Source organism: Ascaphus truei, chromosome 3, assembly GCF_040206685.1.
Source record: "Ascaphus truei isolate aAscTru1 chromosome 3, aAscTru1.hap1, whole genome shotgun sequence".
NCBI lineage: Eukaryota > Metazoa > Chordata > Amphibia > Anura > Ascaphidae > Ascaphus > Ascaphus truei.
This window is the reverse complement of record NC_134485.1, coordinates 193,186,257-193,212,657: the sequence shown is the minus strand read 5'-3', so window position 1 is coordinate 193,212,657 and position 26,401 is coordinate 193,186,257. Positions and strand designations below refer to the sequence as shown.

The 26,401-nt window shown below is 41.4% G+C and overlaps 1 protein-coding gene and 1 long non-coding RNA gene across 2 annotated transcripts in view; one reads left to right on the top strand and one right to left on the bottom strand.

Annotated features, from left to right (window-relative positions):
- LOC142489318 (uncharacterized) overlaps window positions 1–25,099 on the top strand; it is a 28,062-nt gene extending 2,963 nt beyond the window's left edge. Inside the window, exons 2-4 of the long non-coding RNA XR_012799838.1 lie at window positions 3,825–3,916; window positions 23,675–23,914; window positions 25,010–25,099. This is a non-coding gene — a long non-coding RNA (uncharacterized LOC142489318). The remainder of the gene's footprint in view (window positions 1–3,824; window positions 3,917–23,674; window positions 23,915–25,009) is intronic.
- Window positions 4,798–13,046, bottom strand: LOC142489317 (uncharacterized). The gene is made up of 2 exons (XM_075589862.1): window positions 12,948–13,046; window positions 4,798–12,595 (listed from the first exon to the last, which is right to left on the bottom strand). The coding sequence occupies exon 2, from the start codon at window positions 10,207–10,209 to the stop codon at window positions 9,367–9,369; it is 843 nt and encodes a 280-aa protein (XP_075445977.1). The 5' UTR covers window positions 10,210–12,595; window positions 12,948–13,046; the 3' UTR covers window positions 4,798–9,366.
- Window positions 25,100–26,401: the final 1,302 nt, after the last annotated feature.

Sequence of the window (26,401 nt, the reverse complement as noted above, 5' to 3'; positions counted from 1 at the left end):
CTGTAAAGTACACCTAGTTTAGTATAGGTGTTGGCTGTCAGGGTATCAATGTGCATCCTGAATGTTAAATGGTGGTCAAACCATATGCCCAAGTATTTAAAACTAGTAACAGGAGTTAGGGTGGTGTTAGCTTTGGTTCTGATCTGGAGCTCAGTCATTGGAAGCTTTAAAAATTTAGCCTTTGTCCCAAATACCATTGTTACAGTCTTGTCAGTGTTTAAAAACAGTTTGTTTTGGGAAATCCAATTTTCAAGTCTCATAAAGTCGGATTGAAGTATGTGTTCAAGGTCAGAGATGCTATGGCTGTGTGCAAATATAGGGTTGCCAGGTGGCTTGTCCAAAAAAATACTGGACAAAATACTGGACCCCCACACCCCCCGAATACATATAAAAAATACCCCCACGCCCCTCGAATACATATAAAAAATACCCCCACACACCCCCGAATACATGTAAAAAATACCCCCACCTCCCCGAATACATATAAAATATACCCCCACCTCCTCAATACATTTAAAAAATACCCCCACCTACCCAATACATTTTAAAAATACCCCACCTCCCCAATACATATAAAATATACCCCCACGTCCCCCCCCATCATCTACTCAGCTCATCCAGGGCCCCCACCATCTCACCTCATCCTGGCCCCCCATCACCTCACCTCATCCTGGCCCCCCATCACCTCACCTCATCCTGGCCCCCCATCACCTCACCTCATCCTGGCCCCCCATCACCTCACCTCATCCTGGCCCCCCATCACCTCACCTTATCCTGGCCCCCCATCACCTCACCTCATCCTGGCCCCCCATAATCTCACCTCACCCTGGCTCCCCCATCACCCACCAAATTGTGTCCTTACCTTATTGCCAGGAAGGACACAGACTTCCCTGGGCCGCTGGGGTGTGGGCTCCGCCCCCGCTGTCCTCTGATTGACTCTACGCTCCTCCAATCAGGGACAGGCGGTACAGACACTCACACAGTGCTCCTGCCCGGCCACCATCTGCCCCCGCCTCCACCTCCACCCCCGCCTCCAGTCTCAGCACTTCCAACCCTCTGCCGTCGCGCCCTCGCGCTTGCCCTGCCAGCCCTCCATCTCAAAAAATGGTAATACCGGAGAAACACGTATTACCTCTGATTTTATACCGGACAGGCATCGGAATTACCGGTCTGTCCGGTTCAAAACCGGACAACTGGCAACCCTATGCATATATGAATTTGTCAACTGCATACATGTGTTTTGAAGCTCCATTACAAGCTATAGGAAGATCATTGATGAACACTGAGAAGAGTAGGGACCCCAGAACAGAGCCTTGCGGGAAACCACATGTGATATCCAAGGGGTTGGAGTTAGAGCCTGAGATGGACACATGTTGGGATCTACCTGATAGTTAGGAATGAAACCAGTTTAAAGCATGCTTCCCTATTCCAGAGCACTGGAGTTTGTTAAGCAAGATAACATGATCAACAGTATCAAAAGCCTTTGCAAAATCTAGGAATATTGCACCAGTGAGTTGTCCCCGTTCCATTGCACACTTTAATTTCATCGCAAACTTTTAACAGGGTAGTTACGGTGGAGTGTTTGGGGTGAAAGCCAGATTGGAATTGGCTAGGGAAATTTGTCTTGATATAGTAATCGCTTAATTGGGAGTGAACACATTTTTCCATAACTTTGGATAGTATTGAGAGAAGAGAGATTGGCCTGTAGTTTGAGACAGTGTTTTTGTCCCCACTTTTGAAGATTGGGACAACTCTGGCAGTTTTCCAGGTCTTAGGGATATGGCCTGCAGACAGAATAGAGTTGACTATGGAAGCAATTGGTTTGGCGATGGCTGAGGCACCAAGTCAAGTGTGTGTGTGTGTGTGTGTGTGTATATACACACACACACACACTTGACTTGGTGCCTCAGCCATCGCCAAACCAATTGCTTCCATAGTCAACTCTATTCTGTCTGCAGAATATATATTATATATTATATATATTATATAATATATATTATATATATATATACACACACACACACACACAGTAAATATATATATACACACACGCACACACACAGAGAAAAAGCTCCAGTGTTATTGGATGGGGATTTCCTTATTTCAATCCAACACTGGGAGGCATGTACAAAACATATCCATTGCTATTATCAATTTTTTTAATTATGGTTTTATAGTGTCTGTCTTTGTAGATTCCTATGGGATCAATTGTAGTGTTTTGTATTGCTGGAGTGTATTGTTTAATAAAATTTTCAGATTTAAATTGTATACTTGGGCGCGCTGATATCACACACCCCGCGTCATCAGGAGGTTCCCCCGCTTTGGAGTGGATTGGTGGTGGCGGTGCGCCCTGAGGGTTAAATGCACTACTGTATGCATGTTTCTTTTACCTTGATAAAGCGCCTCAGCGTAAAACGCATAGGTGTGAGCTACTAGCCTCTGTATCATATTATGATCCATTAAATTAATCTTTTTATACCTACTGTATGGGAACGCATCTCTCTATGTTTCTTTTAAGCCAACATATGGGTAGTGCAATGCTTTTCCCCCCATCTGTATTCATACACATACTGTAGCTGTCACAGTCAAAGAATACAAATGATTACGGTTTGGGGGATCGATGTCATAATATTACATTAAATTAAATGTTCTTGATGCAAAAATTATCATGACACCTATGTATAATGTCATAAGATATTATGTATTTTAATCCATCTGGTGCTTTAGGGGTTAAAAAGTACATCTTGGGTTTGAATATACAATATATATTGGGCTTGTAACAGGTCCCAGCTGGTCATGGGTGGGTGCTGCACTTCAAACCGAACTTAATTGGGGGGCCGGTCATGGATAGCCCACTAAAAGTGACACATGGGGTTTGGGGGGTCATAGACTGAGCAGATATTGGTCTGTTGGCTTCAAAGAAAGCTAACTGTTTGGGAGTGATTGTTGGTACACTCCAGAGAGGGGTGAACCACGTGTTATGCCCTCATTGAGTGACTTTATTAAAAATGAGAATATCATGTGATGTCCTCTGCTGAATATGCTAAAAATTACATGTGTGTATCTGTGGCACCAAGTCGCACATAATGATTACAGACACATCAAGTCTAGCAGGTACTAAGAGACAGATACTGATTTGTCTCTTAAATTTAGGATTACAATGTTCATATTTTATCTCGTTGCGTCCACCATGGGTGCCTGAATGTATTGATGTGACTCACGTGTGTAAGTGTTAGTTAAGGAAAGTTCTGATTACATTTAGATATTGAAAAGGAGTTTAAACGTCATTTGGTGGGAGGTGTTTTACTCTGTAGTAAAGCGGTCAATCTCACAGTTGATTTACGACAAGGGTTTGGTTTAGGCTGTGTTCAATGGGAAAGACCTGTATTTAAGTCTGAGCAAAGATTATGAAAATTAGATCTCAACAGAGGTGGATTTAGGACTAAATCCATGAGACCTCATCTTCAGTACTGGTGGGCTCTCTGGGGAAAATCTATGGCATTTGGTAATGTATAGGATTTTCTGCCTACAGTATGTTTATCTTTTTTATTTTAAGAAGCTGTTCTGTATTTAATTCTAACTGTATGTTTCTTGTAATACTTTTTCTGTAATCCAAGCACTGTATTTTTATATAGATATTAAAACATTTAATAAGTAATGCTTTGTGCTCTGAATTAACTGTTGCACGCTCTGGAGAGAGTATTTACATGTTCGGACACATTTGGCTACAACTGATTTTGGTGTGTTAAAATGCATAGTCTTTCCTATAATAAACAGGGACCTGGAGCCCTGACAAATATTAATTTGACATCTCTTCTTTGCAGAACTACCTCAGGTGGTGGCAGTGGATTGATATGATTTGCAATTTTATAGGGCTTAATATTAAATCACTGGAAGTACCTTGCAGAGGAGAAAGGTGAGTTGGCTAGAGTAGCCATGTGTATTAACCATGGTTGCATATCTAAGTCACGTGCTCACTTGTGTGCTGTTCATGGCGGTGGTTTATTGGGACGGATATAGGGGAGATGTTAACTCATCTGAGGGTAAAAGTAAAGACAGATGCTGCACACCATAAATAGAAAAATAACAGCAATACAGTTACCGGTGCTCCTGTGCTTGAAGGAGAGCCTGCAGTTAATCCAATGAACATAGTAGGGGGAAGCAACACAAGGCACTTCGGGTTTACTTAATCTAATTTATTACAGCCAATACACAACGTTTAGTCCCAGAGGTCTTTCTCAAGTGAAAAAAAGCGGCATAATGTGAATGTCCAATAACATCCTTCTTATAGTCCCCACCTTACCATAGTGCCCTTTGTTGATTATCCACGATCTTCTATACCGGTGCTGATGTTACCACAGTTCACTTCCGTTATTCTACTTCCGCGATTGGTACTCGCAGCGTCACGTGTTGTTTCCTCGACGTTTGAGGTCATCATGTAGTCTGACGTCATCGCACATTCTTCACGTGGCTATCTGGTCATCATGGTTCCCAGCTTTCCTCCATGTGACGCATCTGACATCATCACTGTGTCACATGTACAGTAGTCCCCTCGGCATTTGCAGTCATCACTTCGTCTGACGTCATCACGCATCCTTCACGTGGCTAGTCGGTCGTCATGGTTCCCAGTTTTCTTCCACGGGGTGTGTCTGACGTCATCATGATCCTCGATGTGGACGCAAAAGCCTTTGTTGTTTTTGCTCTCATGGTAATCCTTAGTGTGACGCGCACATGCGTTTTCTCGCTTCTCGCTTAGGTGCGATGTCGTCCTAAGTATCATCTGATTGGGGAGATCCTTTCTTCCAGGCACATAGAACATAAACAGAGATAAATCAGCAAAGTGGATATCAACAGTCCTTGTCAGTCATCATTAACCCATGATTAACCCATTAATCATTAACCCAACTGTGTCCAGTGAGAATTTAATATTAAAACAAATATATTAAAAGGAAGTCTGTTTGTTGTAAGGCAGTTCAAGCAGAACTGTCTGTAAATTATTCATTATTAACTCATCTGAGGGACCTTTGCAAATGTAAAAAGTGGGAGCGCTTGCGAGCGTCAGTATTAACCCTTATCCCGTATGCAGGTCGCGTGCTCGCAGGGTGCCGTACGTGACAATAGGCACTAATGTTGTGAATATTTGAGGCCACCTTCTGATGACTGAGACTCACTCCAATCATGTACAAGTTGACCGAGGTGTAAGGGGCTCTCTCGTTAGCGTATGCACAGCAGATACCACTTGGTGTGTGGTCGGATATCAGCTCCCCAGGAATGATTGGAGCTTCTCCTGGTTAGTATGAATGATTGACTTGAAGTGTGTTTCCCGGTTCATAATAAATAAAAACAGGAGAGAGTGTGATCAGGATAAAAGTAAACAGTTTGACGGTGACAGGTATAGATAGCATAATTTACTGCCGCATTTTGTCTTGCGGGTGGAGTACTGCACCCCCGAACATTTTCGGCTGCTTGTGGCTGACCTGCAAATGCGTCGCTGGTGGGAGAATTGAGTTTCAGCGTCAGTTGCATTACTGCAGAAATTATAGTAGGCGCTAGTGTTGGACCGGGTCCTACATTTTTTTAAAACCGGGTAACGGGTACCCGGAGGATTTGATGCCTTGTACCCAGCCGGCTATCCGGGCTACCCGGTTTTTCACTTACCTGGGGGTGGAGGAAACTTACCTGGGGTTGAGGAAGCCCGCTGCGTCATCTGAACAGGTAAGCAGAGGTGCGGGGGGAGGTGGGGCAGCATCAGCGGTCAGTGTGGAGCCCGCGCGGGCATCTGAACAGGTAAGCAGAGGTGTGGGGGCGTTGGGGCAGCATCAGCGGTCAGTGTGGAGCCCGCGCGGGAGCTGCAGGACTCCATACTGCACTGTGAGCTGGGACCATGTGACCGGAGCAGGAGAAGAAGCTTTCCTATTGGACAGCCGGCTGAGAAGATACTTTTCAACTACCCTGACATTACCCGGATACCCGGCGCCAGGTCCAGGTAATTTCCGGGTAGCTGAAAAACCGCCGGGTAACGCCGGATACCGGGTAGTACCCGGTAGCCGGTACATCACTAGTAGGCGCTAATGTGTTAGTTTGCGAGGCCGCGGTTGAGGCTCTATCAGTACGTACTAAGTGTCGCATATTGCTCTTTTGGGGCAAAATGAGTGCACAGAAATTGTATTTTAACTTGCACTTGTGTGTGCCAATGTGCTAACCTGAACTTTCTCAATCTGCACCATCACTGTCTAAAAAATGTTTCTTTGGTACAGAGAAATGGACTGCACTCAGTGTACAGATGCAAATGGCATGTATTAAAATATGATGTTTCTGCGCTCAAAAAAAAAAGTAGAAAAAGTGCGTCAAAATTACCTGCCATGTTCAACTTGGCATAAACCTTAAACCCTATTGTTACAGCATTATTAGGTTGCTACTGTATCTGTCAACTAAAAATGTATTTGAAGGAGCACGGATGTTTAATTGTGTAAGTTAACAAAATTTATTATTTTCAAAGTATGGTAATAATAATAATAATTAACATTACACTAATAATTTATATTTATTAATACTAGTTATAAAAAGATGCACAATTCTGTATTCATTTAAATTGTATCCATCGGGTATTCAACATGACGCAATGCCTCAGAATCCATTTCACACAACAAACTCTACATCATATGCATGAAGCCTTCGTACATACACTGCATATTTTATGGAGGTTTGTACTACTTCTTACCACCACAATTGTGACGCACAGAAAAAAAATCAAATGTGATCTTATTACATAGGCCCCGTTGAATTCTGCAGCTCTCATTTTTCTATAAATCTCAGAGGGATTTTCTGTAAGGAATAGCTATTGGAAAAAAGAGTTATAAAACCAAGACTGTCTAAATAAACTGAGGGGTTAAGATAATGTAAAGGACATTAGCATAGAATGTCTATTCCTATCTAGAATTCCCAAGTTTCCCTCAAATATTTATAATTGTGAGGTGCTTTTTGGATTTTAGGGTGACATTAATTTAATTAGTGTTAACATTCCAGGGTGCATTAAACTTTGTCCATAACAGTGTAGATTCTTTGCGAGTTCTGTCACCTTTTAGGGGATCAACGTAAGCGTTCGTGTAGAATAAATAACAGAGTGAAGAGCTTTCAGAACCTCACGAGTTACTTCTTCATCTATGAAGAACACTAATGTTGGTCTCTTAAATTATATCCCAATGAACAGACTCTTCTCAAGGACCAATACAAATTCTAGAACTTTGAATTTAATAACAGTATAGTAGTCTTCAAAAATTGTCACTTTCAAAATGTAGGACACTGTCCATTAATCTATCCATTTTAGAAAAAATAATGGTTCTATGCATGTGTGGAACAGGCCGTCTCTCTTTCAGGGAGATTACCTGATACCGAAATAGAAAATGTGTTATAATAGCATTTTTATAGTTTTACCAGCTCCCTCATCTAAATGCATTTCAAGAGATGATAAAAAAAACCTTGTGTTATTCGACAATCTCTCTGAAAGAAGTTTTCATGTGTTGACATTTAAGGACGTGTTGCACCCTGTGTAAAGTTCTTTGGAACATATTCACACAGTGTTTATGGAAGAATGGACGGGGACTGTTCTGGAAATTAGTCACTTCTCAAATGAGCGAAATTGTTGCTTTGAAAATAAAGAAGAAATTCCAGTGCTACCACTCAGTACCTCTATTTTTTGTGCTGTGGTATTTCAAAGCGTGTGTGTGTGTGTGTGTGTGTGTGTGTGTGTGTGTGTGTGTGTGTGTGTGTGTGTGTGTGTGTGTGTATCTTAGAGAGAAAAAATCAATTTTAGTGGAATATCCATTAACATATACCTCCCTAAATACTCCTCTACACAACACATGGTAAATAAGCTAATTTAAAGCATTTGAATATAATTAGCATATTCCAATTAGATTATTTCCCAGGTATGTCAGTTGTGTTCACAGATATCTCTCTATGTGTTGTACAGAAGGGTGTTGAGGAAGGAATATAAATCAATAGGCATTCTACTAAAAGAGGACTCGCTTTCTCCCCATCTCAATGCAATGAAACTCCCATTTACTTTAATGGGAGTTTCCGTGTGTTTATGCCTCATTGGCACTAACGCACTTTAGAGTATAATTTCTTAAGGGGTTACTCATTTAACTGCAATAACTGGGCACGATCGCATGGAAAATTCCATTGACTGCTATGTGATAGTTCCCCAATTGGCACTATCGCAGTTTAATGAAAGCAATGAGTGTGACCTTCATTTCTTTACTATTTGAAGAGGCTGTGTGGTGCTCTAACAGCAGGCTCAATCGCTTACATAAGCATATTATAGTCCATTAAGACTTCTCTGGTGTAATACTTTTAGGTATCCATTTTCATTAAATCCCGACACTTAAAACGTTGTTAACACCATTACTCCACTATAGTTTGACTAGCTGGCTAAGGTTCCACAAACACTGTAGTAAAAATCCTCACACACTTGTGTTCAGACATATTGTCATAGGGGATTCCTGTGGCGGGTAGGACCTAGGGGAGCAGGCAAGATTGTTGGGGTAATGGGCTGAGGTGGGTGGTAAGCAGCAAGTCGGATTGTCGTGGGCAAGCAGGGGTCGGTGGCAGGCGGCAAGCAGGGTAGTCGTGGCCCACGCAGAGGTTCGGCAACAGGAAGACAGGAGCAGGAACTGGGCAGGGGAACAGGGACTGAGACCAGGGATCAGGGAACAAACAGGGACAAGCCAGATTACCAGCAAGGGCCTTTAATGGAACAGAACTCCAACACAGGACAGAACATGTACAGGAACAGAAGCTGCGGTATAGGCATGGAGTGTGTCTCAAAACAAAGGCAAGGTACTAACAGGAAGCAGAACTATAAGACAGAGAGAGGAGCAACAAGAAGACGGACAGAGGAACCCCAGAGCAGACAGAAGCAGCAGCACACCCGGTGGACAAGTAAAGGAACTATGGCTAGGCAGGATGTCTAGGAGACCCTGACATTACTCCCCGCTCTCAAGAGCGTTCTCTGGATGATCCTCCAGGCTGGTACCGGAGGCCCAGATGAAAGGCGGACTCCGGGTGACCCACTTCTGGTGGTCCGTCGACATGCACAACGCCTGTCCCCATCACGACGGCGCAGGGACCAGCATCCGGCACATCGGGCGCCACAAGGAACCTCAAACGGGTGCGGCCAACCCAAATGCAGGGGCAGAAGACATCAGGAACGTGGGCATCAAGGACAGGTGCAGATTTTCCACAAGTCAGTGGGGACACAGAGTTCGCTCTCCATGGTCTCCTCTTGCGACTGCCGTTTCGTGGCATCACCCAATGAAAGACCAGCTATTTGAGTTTTCAGCTCTTGAAGCTGTCCTTCAGCACTTATTTCCCACTCAAAACAGCTGTCAGTTCAGCTTCTTTGGAGTTGAGTCGCGACTCCATATCTCCCAGCTGACTTGGAACAACGCTTAAATGTGCTTCTTTTTCTTTATTTCTGACCTGTAGCTGCCGGTACTCCTCCCGGACCTTGTCCAGCTCCAGCTGCAGCCGGGCCTTCTCACAGGCTGTGTGATCCAACACTTTGAAGGCATTGGCCATTTTGACCTCATAGCGCAGTGTCATGGCAGCTACTTGATGGACGGACACCTCCTCCCTCTCCTCCTTTTTGGCAAGCTGTGTCTTGAGCTCAGTGATCTGCGCCTGCAGCGCTGTGAGTTGCTGGGATGTGTGTTCAGCTGTTAGCTTTATCTCTTTCATTTTTAGGTGTTGTTGCAATTTCCACTCCTCAGCGAGAGGCCCATGGTTAAGTGCATCCTGCAATTCTCTTCTCAGGGCTTTCACCTCTTCACTGTGATCATTTTGAGCTTGCTTCCATGCATCCCTCATCACGTCTTGGGGCTCTGCAAATTCCTTTGCTAGGGTCTCAGCAGCTTGCCTTTTCCAGGTCTCTTTCTCTTGGATGCACTGGCTGTTAGGGATGGAGCAGTGTTTCTGCTCCTCTAACTCTTGCTTCAGTTTCTGGACTGCCTTGTGCTCCCTCTCACACATAGTTACCTGGGTTCTAAGCTCCTCCTCCAGCGAGGCTCTGGTTATGCTCAGTGTGGCCTTCAGCTCCTCATGCTGTTCTTTGGGGACACACTGGGTACTCAAATACTCTTGCAGCATTTTTACTTTGCACAGTCTGGAAACTTTCTTCCTGCAGAACTCGCTGCTTCTCCTCAGCATTCACCCATTTCTCATTTGTGACCTGCAGATGTGTGAGCAGTTCTTGCAGCTGACTCTGCAGCATATTTTCTGCTTGTGTGCGCTGCTCCAGGGAGACATGTTCTTCTTGCAGCACTCTCTCTGGATTCTGTAGTGCTGCCTGCACGTCTAACTTTTCCTGGGCCAACTGTTTCTTCTCCTCTCCTAATTCATGGAGTCTCTTATCTCCTTCACTGACTTGGACATAGAGATTCTTGCACTCTTGGGTTACAGTTTCAAAACTGCTATTTAACCCTTCAAAGATCTCTCTCATTGAACATAGTTCTGTGTTGAAGTGGCAACTCTTCTCCTTAGAGGCTTCCAGCTCTGTAGTAAGCCTGTGAACCTCTTTCTGAGATGCTTCCAGCGCTGCGCCAACTTGAGCCATGAAACTCTAGTACTGGGCATTATCAGCGTAGGCCTTCTCCAGCTTACTTGACAAGATCACCCTGTCATTCTCCAACTGATATTTTTCTTTTTCCAAGTCGCCCTCAGCTTTTTCCAGTGCTAATTGCAGCCTTGACTTTTCTTCTATCAATAGTCCCTTCTCTTCTAATTCATGGAGTCTTTTATCTCCTTCACTGGCTTGGACAAAGAAGTTCCTACTCATTTGCTTTATAGTTTCAAACCTACTATTTAACTCTTCGGAGGTGTCTCTCACAGAACGTATCTCTATTTTAAAGTAGCAAATCTCCTAGGAGACTTTAAGCTCTGTATTAAGCCAGTGAAGTTCCTTCTGAGAGGTTTCCAGCGCTTGATCAATTAAACTCTGGTCATGAGCAGAATCGGCATATGCCTTCTCCAGTTTACTTGAAAGGATCACCCTGTCCCTCTCCAACTGATCTTTTTCTTTCTCCTGGAGAACACACTTAGCAATTGCTGAGGATAGACAGTTTTGTAGTGCAGCTTTGGCTTCTTGCTCTTTATTTAACGTCCATGGAGAAGATCAATCTCTTTCCGTGTAGATTGAGGTGTCTGAGTTAGGGCATCTTTTCCTTGATTAAATACATCTTTCTTTTTTTCCACTATTCTTGGGATAAGTCTGTGAGTTGCCTTAAGCTGCAGCACATCTCTTTCATCAAATGCAGACTCTCCTGAGGTTAAAGGTTCATCCTTAATTCCTTCTTCAACTTCCACAGTAATACCTTCTCTCCTTTTCTTCCTTTTCCTTGCATTGAGAAGTTCTGTGTTCACATTTATTGCTCAAGACTGTTTTCAAAGTGGGAGCCATAGCTCTAGACATGGGGAAACCAAACTTCCAAATAAAACAGTAAACAGGAAATGTGTCTTTAAAGCAGAAGCATTAGAATGAACAACAGAAATATTAGGCACAACAGGGAAACAAAAGATAGGAGAGCTGACCTTTAGATTTGAGACCTTAGCATCAGTCACAGAGATATCATAAATTGCAAAGAAAAACATAGACAGAGAAACCTGTAGTTATATCTGAAACCTTAGAATTAAGCATAGGAATATCATAGACAGAGAAACCTGTAGTTATATCTGAATCTTTAGACATCAGGCATAGGGATATCATAGACAGAGAAAACCTGCAGTTAAATCTGAATCTTTAGAAATCAGGCATAGAAATATCATAGGTTGCAGAGACACAAACTACAGGGAAACCTGAAACCTTAGAACCAATCATAGGAAGAACTACAGATTGCAGAAAAATCACAGCATGCAGCAACAAAATAATGGGAGCACATTTGTCTTTTGAAATGGGAACCTGAGAACCAACAGTGGTATACCCAAGCAAAAAAAATAATCAAAAACAAGTCTGTAAATCTGCAGTGGCCCACCCAAAAGTGCAGAGAGACAAGTCTTGTCCAGGGAATGAAAGTCAGAGTCTAAAATGGTGGCAACAGGTACTGCAAGGGTTAACCCAGGCACTACAACAAAAGAAAAAACCTCAGAGAAAGGTGCAGTGGTCTCTGCAGCAACAGTTCTAGTCTCAGCAAAAACGTTTTTCTTTATGAACGCAATAAATCTTGCAGAACACTTTGCCGCAACAAAAGAAACCTTCAAGATACCAACTAGGATTTCCAAAACATAAACAAAAGTACTTATCTTCAACCAAGTGGATGGTGTCTGCTGCAACAGGCAGGAAAGGGTGCATGCAGAAAAAGGATCTGTTCCAGCGAGGTCCAGAAGTGGCCTTTGTTTTCTGTCACGGCAGACCCCTGTGGCGGGTAGGACCTCGGTAGCCGGAACAGCAGGAGCAGGCAAGATTGTTGGGGTAACGGGCTGAGGTCGGTGGTAAGCAGCAAGTTGAATCGTCATGGGCAAGCAGGGGTCGGTGGCAGGCAGCAAGCAGGATCGTCGTGGCACACGCAGAGTTTCGGCAACAGGAAGACAGGAGCAGGAACTGAGACCAGGGATCAGGGAACAAACAGGGACAAGCCAGATTACCAGCAAGGGCCTTTAATGGAACAGAACTCCAACACAGGACAGAACAGGTACAGGAACAGAAGCTGCGGCATAGGCATGGAGTCTGACTAAAAAAAAAGGCAAGGTACTAACAGGAAGCAGAACTATAAGACAGAGAGAGGAGCAACAAGAAGAGACAGAGGAACCCCAGAGCAGACAGAAGCAGCAGCACACTCGATGGACAAGGAAAGGAACTATGGCTAGGCAGGATGTCTAGGAGACCCTGACACATATACACATTGAAGTGGATAAGCAGTAGGTGGTGTTAATGAAAAGAGTAATAAACTCACGTTTGGTTGGTATTTATCTTCCTTGATATTTTCATCCATCCTCAGATAGGGTGTGCCTCCATTTTCCACAGCATACGAATCAGAAAATATTCAGAAAGCAAAGCACTACTTACACCAAGAAGTAAAGAGAAGTAAATTCCAAGAGAGTGCGTACCCATAAAAATTGAAAATGTATTGGATCCTCTGAAAAAAGCTACATAATAGGGAACAAATCCCCCAACAACGCATTTCGAGCGTAAGCTCTTTCTCAAGGTGACTAATGATAACTAGTTCGACAGGGAGAGATGGAGCACTACAGGAAAAAACTGCTAGAGAGTGTGTTCCCAATAAAGAGGTTTATTGGATCAGAGCATAGTACACAAAAAATGAGCCCTAGGGCCCCCACCAACGCGTTTCGAGCTTCCGCTCTTCCTCAAGGTGCATCTCTGTAGTGCTCCATCTCTCCCTGTCGAACCTGTGAATATTCTGGAGAACAGGCAGCACACATCCATGGAAGAAAAGACCCACAGAAGACCCTTCTACAAACAGTGAGTGATTTGCTCCTTTTACACCATAGAAATCCTATTCAATGTATGAGACTGGACACAAGCAAGTGTGAGTATTCATCAATCAAGAGATGTTGCTCTTCCAGCTTATTGATGCAATGGAAATGGTGTGACATGAATAGAGGGTTCATTTAAACGTGGGACACTTCAAGGATATGGAATTATGTCCTAATATGTAAATTTCCCAGCAAATGGTCAGGTCTGTGCTAGAGCACCATACAGTGTTGTTTACTCTTGGACTAATGATAACTACTCACCGGGTTGTTTAAGTACCTGCAGTTCGCGTCATCTTCACCACCCTCGTCCACTTCCTGAAAGCGTCTGGAGCGACGAGGGGATGGTGACGTCAGCGCTACACAGACGGACCTTCAAATTAATACAACTTTATTACTACAGGGTGAAAACACAAAACAAATGTGAATACATAGACCTGGTGAGTAGAAGATGTTCACATATTACAAAGGCATAAAATACAAAATAAAAAGAAACATATTTCACCTAGAATATTTGTCTCTGTTAAAACAAAACACACTTTTATGAGCATATTGTACAGACTGCCACTTACCAATAGTATATAGCATTGGGTGGTGAATTAAATTGGTTATAAGTTTAAAGTCCGTAACAATTGCTCATAATGAAAAAAACTGTTTATGAGCTAAATACAGAACATACTGGAATTCGGAGAAATATCTTATAATAATATGATAACACAGGATAAACTATGTGATATGTGGAATAGTATAATTAGGAGTTACCTAGAGAATAGGAATTTCATAATCAATTGAAATATGCATAAGCATATACCAACACATATGGTAAAGATTTGTTATGTGCACTATCCATAGCTAGAACTAATAATGCTCAATAATATTATATATAAGTCTATTGCGGTATATCAGTATACACATTTCCAGTTAGACTCCATAAAAACTCAACATAACCACAATGTTAAATGATAATATGAGCTGTAGAATTCTCTTTGACAAAGCACGGTGTACCGTGCGAAACGCGTCAGAGTGGTTTTTGGGGCTGTCGGGTGTCAATAAAGCTTACACTTGAGTGTCTTTATCCTGGTCTGTCTTCATACCTGCATGGGAGTTGTACTGCTTCGTTTTTCTTGGAATTAAATGATAATATGAAATTATTGTAATAACCCCTATACAAATATTGACTAAAACATTTGAACTAGGAAGGTAACAATGGGAATTTGTGCACACACAGACAATGTCCATTCAGAGGTAACCCTTATATAGTGTGTGTATATATATATAGACATGTATTGAGTATACAGTACACACTCACATTGACCCATTATATGAATCCATGGAAAATAACTAAACAAGAAATCACATTTCACATATTAGGGATAAGAAAGTGGTATAGTAAACTTGAATATATTAATTTTTATTATATCATGAATATACCAACATAATTAGTGCAGAAAAGGACCTAAATCCCAATCAGAGTTGTGGCCATAGGGTATTCTGGTTCTCTAAGTGAAAATCCAGAGTTCTCGCTTATCTAATCATTCTAACCCATTCCCCCCACTTATGGGATTAGACACATGTTCAATTCCCATATATGAGAAAGTGTCAACATTTCCAGATTTACAATTTGTGAAATGTTGTGTAACTGGATGAGTGAGATCTCCCTTTTTAATGAGTCTTAAATGTTCCCTAATGCGAACTTTTAATGCTCAGGTGGTCCGACCTACAAATTGTTTACCATACCCACAGCCAAAAACATAAATTGTGAATGTGGTATTACAATTGATGAATGATGCAATGGAAAATTTAGATCCTGTAACGAATGACGTGAAAGTGGGACCCAAAATAATATGTCATCCAGTTGCACAACATTTCACAAATTGTAAATCTGGAAGTGTTGACACTTTCTCATATATGGGAATTGAACATGTGTCTAATCCCATCAGTGGGGGGAATAGGTTATAATGATTAGATAAGCGAGAACTCTACTGGATTTTCACTTAGCGAACCAGAATACCCTATGGCCACAACTCTGATTGGGATTTAGGTCCTTATATGCACTAATTATATTGGTATATTCATAATATAATACAAATTAATATATTAAAGTTTACTATACCACTTTCTTATCTCTAATATGTGAAATGTGATTTCTTGTTTAGTTATTTTCCATGGATTCATATAATGGGTCAATGTGAGTGTGTATACTCATAATTTACAGTTAGGTCCGGAAATAATTGAACACTGACACAATTTTCATCATTTTGAGTGTATGCCACCACAATGGATTTGAAATGAAACAACCGAGATGCAATAGAAGTGCAGACTTTCAGCTTCAAGGGGTTGAACAAAAATATCGTATGAAACGTTTAGGAATTGCAACCATTTTCATACACAGTCCCTGTCACGGACTGACACACATACACCCACACTGACTGACACACATACATACACACACACACTGACTGAAACACATACACACACACACACACACACACACACGCACTGACTGACACACATACACACACACACTGACTGACACACACACACACACACACACACACACACACACACACACACTGACTGACACAGATACACATACACACTGACAGACACAGATACACATACACACTGACAGACACAGATACACATACACACTGACAGACACAGATACACATACACACTAACAGACACAGATACACATACACACTGACTGACACCCACACACTGACACACACACACTGACACACACACACACACACTGACTGACACACATACACACACACACACTGACTGACACACATACACTGACTGACACACAAACACACACACACACACTGACTGACACACATACACACACACTGACACACACACACACACACACACACACACACTGACTGAGACACATACACACAAGGAATTCACACTTAGTGCAAATAGCTAATACAGGGGATGTGTGCCGAGCACGCGCATTATAAGTCAAATTTATTTGCGTTTTGTCACTGAAATTGTATTTTGATTTTTAATTAAAACATCACCAATACAAATACAATTTCTGTGACAAAAGTCAAAGAAGTTTCACTTACTATGCGCGTGCACAGCACACACAGCTTTTTTTTCACATGACTGTATATATGTATATATATATATATATATATATATATACATATATATATATATATATATATATACACACATATATATATATATATATATATATATATATATATATATATATATATATATATATATATATACACTATATAAGGGTTATTTAATAATATACCTCTGAATGGACATTGTCTGTGTGTGCACACATTCACATTGTTACCTTCCTAGTTCAAATGTTTTAGTCAATATTTGTATAGGGTTTATTACAATAATTTCATATTATCATTTTACATTGTGGTTATGTTGAGTTTTTATGGAGTCTACCTGGAAATGTGTATACTGATATACTGCAATAGACGTATATATAATATTATTGAGCATTATTAGTTCTAGCTATAGATAGTGCACATAACAAATCTTAACCATATGTTTTGGTATATCCTTATGCATATTTCAATTGATTATGAAATTCCTATTCTCTAGGTAACTCCTAATTATACTATTCCACATATCACATAGTTTATCCTGTGTTATCATATTATTATAAGATATTTCTCCGAATTCCAGTATGTTCTGTATTTAGCTCATAAACAGTTTTTTTAATTATGAGCAATTGTTACGGACTTTAAACTTATAACCAATTTAGTTCACCATCCAATGCTATATACTATTGGTAAGTGGCAGTCTGTACAATATGCTCATAAAAGTGTGTTTTGTTTTAACAGAGACAAATATTCTAGGTGAAATATGTTTCTTTTTATTTGGTATTTTATGTCTTTGTTATATGTGAACATCTTCTACTCACCAGGTCTATGTATTCAAATTTGTTTTGTGTTTTCACTCTGTAGTAATAAAGTTGTATTAATTTGAAGGTCCGTCAGTGCGTGCTGACATCACCATCCCCTCGTCGCTCCAGACGCTTTCAGGAAATGGACAAGGATGGTGAAGATGGCTCGAACTGCAGGTACTTAAACAACCCGGTGAGTAGTTATCATTAGACACCGTGAGAAAGAGCTTACGCTCGAAAAGCGTTGGTGGGGGATTTGTTTCCTATTGTGTAGCTTTTTTCAGAGGATCCAATACATTTTCAATTTTTATGGGTACGCACTCTCTTGGAATTTACTTCTCTTTACTTCTTGGTGTAAGTAGTGCTTTACTTTCTGAATATTTGCTGCTTCATTTGTTTACTACCTATAAATAATGTCAAATAACCTTGTAATCTCATGTACAGTATTTATGATCTTCTTGTCTATAAATAATATGTAGTGCTAAATAAGGTACAGTGAAGTGTCCAATAACCACACACCCTGGGTAGTGCAGATAACTTTAATGATTATTTATAGGAGATCTGTGTCTGTGTGCAACACTACATCTTTGACTAATTGGTAATGAACACAGCATACTGTATGTGCTCCAGTTTTGCTGCTGGACTTGGACATAACATAGAACAGAGGTGGGCTAACTTTTCCCTCTGCACCCCCCTGCATGCTCTCCCCCCACTTTCTTACCTTGTCTCCGGCGTTTCTGACATCACGAGATCATGCGAAGTCGTTTTGCCATTGCAACGTGACATCATGTGACCCCGCGGCGTCATTTGACACCGCATCGCCAGAAGCCGCCATAGACAAGGTAAGGGAACTTAGAGGCAACAAACGCTCCCTGGCAATTAATTTAAATGCCCTGGGGAAGAGTGCGGGGCATCTGTAAGCGCCACTCCCCCCCCCCCCACAGAGAATGGGAGGGGGAGGCACGTCCCCCAGTTTGCGCACCTCTGACATAGAACATGTATTTTGCTTTTCTTATATAGCGCTGACAGTGTACGTGGCACTGTACATAGAATTTGGCAGGCACAATGATTCTCTGCAGGGAAAAGGGAGACCAAAAAGCGCACCAGCACAAACGGAGCAGGAAGAAACCAGAACAAAAAAATGATTAAAAGGGCACTTTAATGTGGCAAAAGACCCATCCAATGCATTTCGAACGTCGCAGCGTTCTTTTTCAAGGATAAAACACAATGTGATAACATCCATTATATACCCTCTTACCTGTGGGCCATTTCGCGCCAAAAATCAGAACCTGATGACGTCATAACAGAGCGACTCAGTGCCGATCTAAGGGCAAAAGGAAGTACCAAAGGCAGTGTGGCCATTTTGGATGTGGGCAAACATAGGAACACAATAACAAAGCTTTATTGACCATTCCAGCAGAACAAAATACATTGCTGCTAACTGGACAAGCATATTTAAACGAAATAAAGCTATATTAAACTAAACTAATGCTTAATAAAGGGTACTATTATATCAAGGAAAAACATGAACAAGGTGGATTAAAAAACTAGCTGTGTTGCAACTAAGTTATATACAAAAAAAAGTTAAAAATAAAAACCTCTAGACATGATTAAAAAAATGTGCAAGAAAAGTAAATTTAAAGACATATTACACATACATACTGCATAACACAGATTGTGTACCTAAATCATAGGAACCAGGGAAATACAACCATTATAAAATATGAAGTATTATCCACAAGATACATCAAAGAACAATTTAAGCTTACATATTAGCATAATATTTGCATGATAAGGCATAGGTTCAAAGGTTATAATGACAAGAATATAATGTCCAATATAATGACAATTGTCTTATTTAATCTGTATTACCAACTAATTAATACGTCTATCACAAAAATGTTTACAAAAAATGTGTTAGTTGCCAGTCAATGTTCAAGCCCATAGGGAAGCGCGTTTGGAGAGTGAAGATCCAATACGCCTCCCTACGGTCCAGAAGGTTGATATGATCACCTCCTCTAGATTTAGAAATAACTGATTCAATCCCCAAAAAGGAAAAATTATTAATTCCTCCCTGACCACATTCAGTGAAGTGTTTTGAGACTGGATGATTAGTGTCTCTCAATTTTATGAGCCTTAAATGCTCTAACATCCTGACCTTAAGGGCTCTAGTCGTCCTCCCCACATACCTCTTGCCACAACCACATGTTATTAGATAAATCACAAATTGACTTTTACAATTTATAAAACTGTTAATCTTAAATTCCTTATTTGGTAATATATTCACACCATGTGGCGGTGGCAAGGCAAACTGGAAAAAACTTTTGGCAGGCTTCATGTGTTTACATGCACTACAAGAGCCACATTTGAAGGAACCCCTAGTGATAAAAGTTTTTTTGAGACCAGAAGATTTAAGTTCACTTGGTGAAACATGAGATCCAATTGTTCTCGCTCTACGATATACAAAAGTAGGACCAGAATCCACATATTTTTTAAGGACAGGGTCCATGGATAAGACATTCCAATGTTTTGAAATTATAGAGTTTACTTTTCCACTTTGTTTACTAAATTGTGAAATAAAAAGAGGACATTTGTTTTTTAATTCTGTCAGTCCATGTGAGTCCTGTTTAATACCAATTGTCTTAACATTGTTAGCAAGGCGAGAATCTCCAATTGGATGTGTGGGCAACAATGATGCTCTCTCTGTATGTAATGCATTTTCAAATGCAATTGCTAAATGTGATTTGGGGTATCCCCTTTCCAAAAATCCATTAACATATCTTGACAGACCATCTCCCAAACATCCAATACTAGAGACAATGGGACGACCTGGAGGGTCGACCAATGTCTTGTGGATCTTTGGGAGATGGTGGAAGATAGGAATAATGGGATGAGATGGAATAATGAATTTAACCTCGTCCTTCGACAGAACTTCCATAATAACACCTGAGTCAACCAGTGTTGTCCCATTGTCTCTAGTATTGGATCTTTGGGAGATGGTCTGTCAAGATATGTTAATGGTTTTCTTCAGCCATTTGTTAGGAAATTGCCCTCATTTATACGGGACTCTGGTGATCTTCTTGAGACACTAATCATCCAGTCTCAAAACACTTCACTGAATGTGGTCATGGAGGAATTAATAATTTTTCCTTTTTGGGGATTGAATCAGTTATTTCTAAATCTAGAGGAGGTGATCATATCAACCTTCTGGACCGTAGGGAGGCGTATTGGATCTTCACTCTCCAAACGCGCTTCCCTATGGGCTTGAACATTGACTGGCAACTAACACATTTTTTGTAAACATTTTTGTGATAGACGTATTAATTAGTTGGTAATACAGATTAAATAAGACAATTGTCATTATATTGGACATTATATTCTTGTCATTATAACCTTTGAACCTATGCCTTATCATGCAAATATTATGCTAATATGTAAGCTTAAATTGTTCTTTGATGTATCTTGTGGATAATACTTCATATTTTATAATGGTTGTATTTCCCTGGTTCCTATGATTTAGGTACACAATCTGTGTTATGCAGTATGTATGTGTAATATGTCTTTAAATTTACTTTTCTTGCACATTTTTTTAATCATGTCTAGAGGTTTTTATTTTTAACTTTTTTTTGTATATAACTTAGTTGCAACACAGCTAGTTTTTTAATCCACCTTGTTCATGTTTTTCCTTGATATAATAGTACCCTTTATTAAGCATTAGTTTAGTTTAATATAGCTTTATTTCGTTTAAATATGCTTGTCCAGTTAGCAGCAATGTATTTTGTTCTGCTGGAATGGTCAATAAAGCTTTGTTATTGTGTTCCTATGTTTGCCCACATCCAAAATGGCCACACTGCCTTTGGTACTTCCTTTTGCCCTTAGATCGGCACTGAGTCGCTCTGTTATGACGTCATCAGGTTCTGATTTTTGGCGCGAAATGGCCCACAGGTAAGAGGGTATATAATGGATGTTATCACATTGTGTTTTATCCTTGAAAAAGAACGCTGCGACGTTCGAAATGCATTGGATGGGTCTTTTGCCACATTAAAGTGCCCTTTTAATCATTTTTTTGTTCTGGTTTCTTCCTGCTCCGTTTGTGCTGGTGCGCTTTTTGGTCTCCCTTTTCCCTGTATTGCATTGAGTAGCTGCACAGCCTGCCTGCCTGCCCTACCAGGATGTGAGTATTTGCATATTTTTCAGGGGAACCTGCCGATGAGACAAATGGTGAGTGGGTTGCACCACACACCACCTGTCTTCAGGAGGATAGTACCCATTATATGACACAATAGGTACTATATCAATTGTTAGTACCCTGGTACAGTGGTCTGGCTTATTATCATTTTGAGATATACCTGCATTTGAGCGCTTCAGCTATTTTCCATATTACAATGATTCTCTGCCCTGTAGAGCTTACAATCTACTTTTGGTACCTGAGGCACATGGAGATAAAGTCACAATGTCACAAGGAGCCGACACTAGCAATGGAACCAGGCTCCCCTGCTTTAAACTCAGTGTCACTGTTTTTATTCACTGAGCCACTCTTCAACAGGAGTTTCTTTGCAATAGTACACTGATTGGGGGTTATTCATCAAACTGTGATAGTGCCAGACTGTCATTTTCAGGCAGCGTTAAAAAAATAAAAAATAAATGTAAACCCTCAAGAACATAATATACTCGATAATATACTACTTTTAGTGAAAACATTTCATCATGTACAATCTCTGTGCCATTTTAGCACATGCTTCCTACGGGTAGATCCACAGAAGGCAGTCATTTTTGAGCTAATAACATGCGTTACCGAAATTGGGAAAAATAACGTGCGTTCGTCAAAGTATCAGCGCTATTAACAGGGATTTTCATGTCTCAGGGGCGCGTTCTCCAATACACTGCACATGCGCAGTGGTCAAACTTTAACGCGCATTATTATTATTACTATGAACTAATTACTCATGTACCTTACCAAAACATAATGCAAATCTAACTATAATATTGAGAAATTTTAACACCTTAACTTTTCCCATTATTTATAGTGTCCTTCCGTCATTTATTTTAATTGTACATCAATACAAATTAAATATTAATTAATATTGTTGAGGTATGTATGAATATATATTGTAAGAACAGAGCGAGGTCCAGCGGATCATTATAATTTTACATCCATACTTTACACAGTCACTATTACATTATATAACATATTCGTTCACACAAACATATCACTAAAACCATACTACAGTTTATGATGTGTTACAGACATTTATATGATCCCTAAAATATATCTTTGTATGACACGTAACTTTTTGTAATGAAAGGGTTAAGTACATTGCTTTTAAGCTATTCCCAGAAATAACTCATTGATTACCGGTATGGTGCCTGGCAGAGCGGCCGCAGAAGACTGAGCTACGTAGAGGCCCTGCCAGATAGCAGCCGAACACAGCAATGATCTGCAGACAAAGGCATCGGAAGGGCAGGCAAGGTGACAGGAGAGGCTCCTAAACTGTCTGAAAGCCCAAAAACCTTTCTAAAAAAAAAATCGAGGGGGGATCAGGTGGGTCGCCAGGCTAAGAGGCAGCAGAGTTCTGAGTTCTGCAGGAGCTCCATCAGCAAACAACCGGAAAGGTAGCAACCTGCATACCAAAGCAGCGGAGTGACAGGCAAGGAGAGAGAAAAGGGGCCCAAGTAAGCTGGATGGAAAGGTACCTCTCCAAACAAAGCCAATATGCCACCAAAGCAGCAGCAGCAGCATCAGTGTCCTGAGAAGGCAGAAAAAAAGGAGAAATCCAAGATGGTGGCCGATCACGTGGAGCGGGATCTGAAGGATGTCTGTGACCCACAGGAGAGTGACACAGGGAGCAGAGAGAGCATGGTGTGGTGGTGAGAGCTGTGGGGAGAGAAATCATGCCAACTCTGACTAAAAGCTTTGAAAAGCTGCAAAGGTCCATGGAGGATCTTAAAGGGGAACTCACCTCTTAGAGCATCAGAATAGGGGAGGTTGAAAATAGAGTGAGTGACCTGGAGAATAACTCTGCAGCACTGCAACTAGAAATGCAGACTCTAATAAGAAAGAATCAGTCCCTAGAGCAGTGATTCCAAACCTTTTTTGTTTAGAGGAACCCTTGAAGTATTTCGTAAAATTTCGGGGAACCCCTATCTGGATGACACCTATTAGGTTCGACAGGGGTCAGTCACAAAATAGATGTGTAAAGCAGTAGGGTTAATAAATAATAATTAACTCATACTTTTGAATCAACAATATGTATATATTATGTAATGTAACACGTGTCCCCCCCCAACCTCACTTAGGGACCTGTGTATGGAAGTGGGCGCATTACCTCGCTGGTGTGGTGCTCTACCTGTTGTAAGTACCGGCTGCTATGATGGGCAGTCTGCCATGCAAGATGCAAATAAAGATGCCCTTAATTCAAAGACCCTTCTTGCCTGTGACTGAAGTTAATCAAGAAGAAGATGCACCCAGGAGTTCTCTTCCAGAAACTCCTCCCTGCAATCGTGGGATCTGGAAGGGATGGAGGCGCTGTACCAACTGTGAGTAGAACTCAGCACTACCTTATACGCCTGTCATGGGGAAATCCCCACTACCACCGAGCGGGAGACTCAGGAGTCGTGTGAGCCAGCAGGTGCACCACACTACACTGAGATGTAACTGGGGTCAGATTCAGACCATAGGGGCCCATATGAAATTGGGTAGGGGTTGAACCGTTACATATAAATATCTATGCAGCCTGAGCATTTACATAAGTGCCAGAATGTCTGCATAGATATCTGAGCTCAAATGAGAACCAGGATTGTCCAGAAGTGTCGGGCCATTTGGTTTAGCAGTGAGGGGCAGAGGAACAGGCCCAAAAGCCATCTTTGTTTTCCGAGACACTGTGGAGCTTGCCCAGCAGGTGGCCATGAGTGCGGCTTGGCACGCCCCTTCCTCTGACATCACCAGCCAGATGAGTCCCGCTCTGATTGGCTGGTGGTAAAAGTTCCCACGCTCTGAGTGGTAGAAAATCCCTGTCCATGTTAAACATAGGACAAAGAAGTCCATGAAAGGGGCTACCCGAATCAGAGCTCTCTCAGTCTTCAGACTTACAGGTAACTTTGGAACTTGGTCCAGTGAAGCACCGGTAGGGTATCCCAGAGGCATTGAGGTGCCAGGGAGCCCTAGCCTAGCCGAGGACCAGTTCTGAGGAATAATGTTGCTTGTTCCAGGTTTATTCCAGTGACGTGGAGTGAATAGGGTAAGCGTTTTGCTCAAGCACGCACCTTACAACTAGGAAAGTCTAGTTTTCAACCCCCAGACCCCAGTAAATTTATATTCCGTCTGTATTTTGTATTTCATTGTGTGTACATGGTTTTACCCGAATAAACCTCATTTTATTCCACCATCTTGTTCTGTCTAGAGAATGATCCCAGATATGAATTTGTTAAAAGTCCTGGTCTCCCGTGGCAGGAGCTTTAAACAAAAACCATCTATGGCCACAAAAGAGAAAAAAAATTTTTTTTTAAAAGGACATTTGCAAGATATAGCAATACAGCTCAACCCCGTTGTAGAGCGATCCACTACAACACAGATCTGCTTATAACGCAGTCTGAGCGTGGTTCCCGATCATCTCCTACCTTTCTTTCCTCCAGCGGCACCACCATGCAGGCTGGGGACGTGATCCAGCTCCTCAAGCAGCGCCGTGTGAATGACGTCAGCTGTGTGTGTCTGTCTTCGTGTGTGTCCATTACCAATAAAGCTTTGAAAAGATGTTTGCTTTTTTTTTTAAACACACACACGCACACTTTCTGTCTGATGAACGTTCCCTCTGTGTCTGTGTGAGAACCCCTCCTCCCTGGCATGACACCGCTGTCCCCTTCCTTCCCATCACACTCAGGTCCCCTGTCTGTACCTGCGAACATTTTTAGGGGAGAAGCTCAGGTCCAGCAATAACAACCCGGTACACGTACACAGGGGGAAAGCATTCCAGGGTGTCATGGAGACGGTTACCATGGCTATGACAAGCACTGAACCAATGCATATCACAGAGCACCTCTACTAACAACATAATGTCACGCCTATCGATGACGTAGGGAGGCGGCTAATGAGTTCTGGTAGGGCTTGAAATTCAAAGGGCGCCTCAGAATAAACAGTGTAGATTTGGTTTAACACAAAGATAAAGGAGGAAAGACATGGGATGGGGTCACTGGCAGTATGATAAGCACCCTGCTCCAGCTAAGTCCTAATCACGACGGCCACCCCCTCCTCCCCCCGATCTCCGATATAATGCGGTCGCATTATGTGGACCCCAAGCACCGTATTATAACGGGGTTCAGCTGTATTATCCAAAATTATATGAAAACAGTGAGGGAAAAAAAGAAGATAAAGAAGGAATTCATGGAAAAATTACAACTGCCTAAATGAACAAGGGAAGATCAACACAGATTAAAACTAACCAATTTCCATAGAGGAAAGAATAGAGTCGATTGATAAACATAAAAATGGCAAAGTACCAGGGCCTAATGGGTTTGGTGTCGCATTCTATACAATGTTACGTGAGGAAATATGGCTCACACTTAAGGAAGCATTTAAGGATATATTAAAAACAGAAGAATACTTAGAAACAGGAAAGGTGGAATTATAAGGATTTTTCACAAGGAAGGGAAACACCCACTAAATTCACAATCATATAGGCCTATATCATTATTAAATCATGATACCAAGATCCTCTAAAACATATTTGTATATAGGCTATCATCCATTCTTCCAAACTTGATTCACCCAGAGCAATCAGGCTTTGTAAAAGGGAGACATCCAGTGAAGAATGTAAGAAAGGTTACAGCTGCTATAAACCGGACCAAATCTAATGTAAAAAAACAACTAAAATAATATTATAATATCAATAAACGGAAGAAAGGCCTTTGCTGATGTAAGCTGGAAGTATTTGTTCCAGGTTCTGCAAAAAGGGGAGATAGAGGTACCTTTTCTTTGGATATTTCAATCAAAATACGCGGACCCAAAAGCTAAAATAATGGCAACGAGAT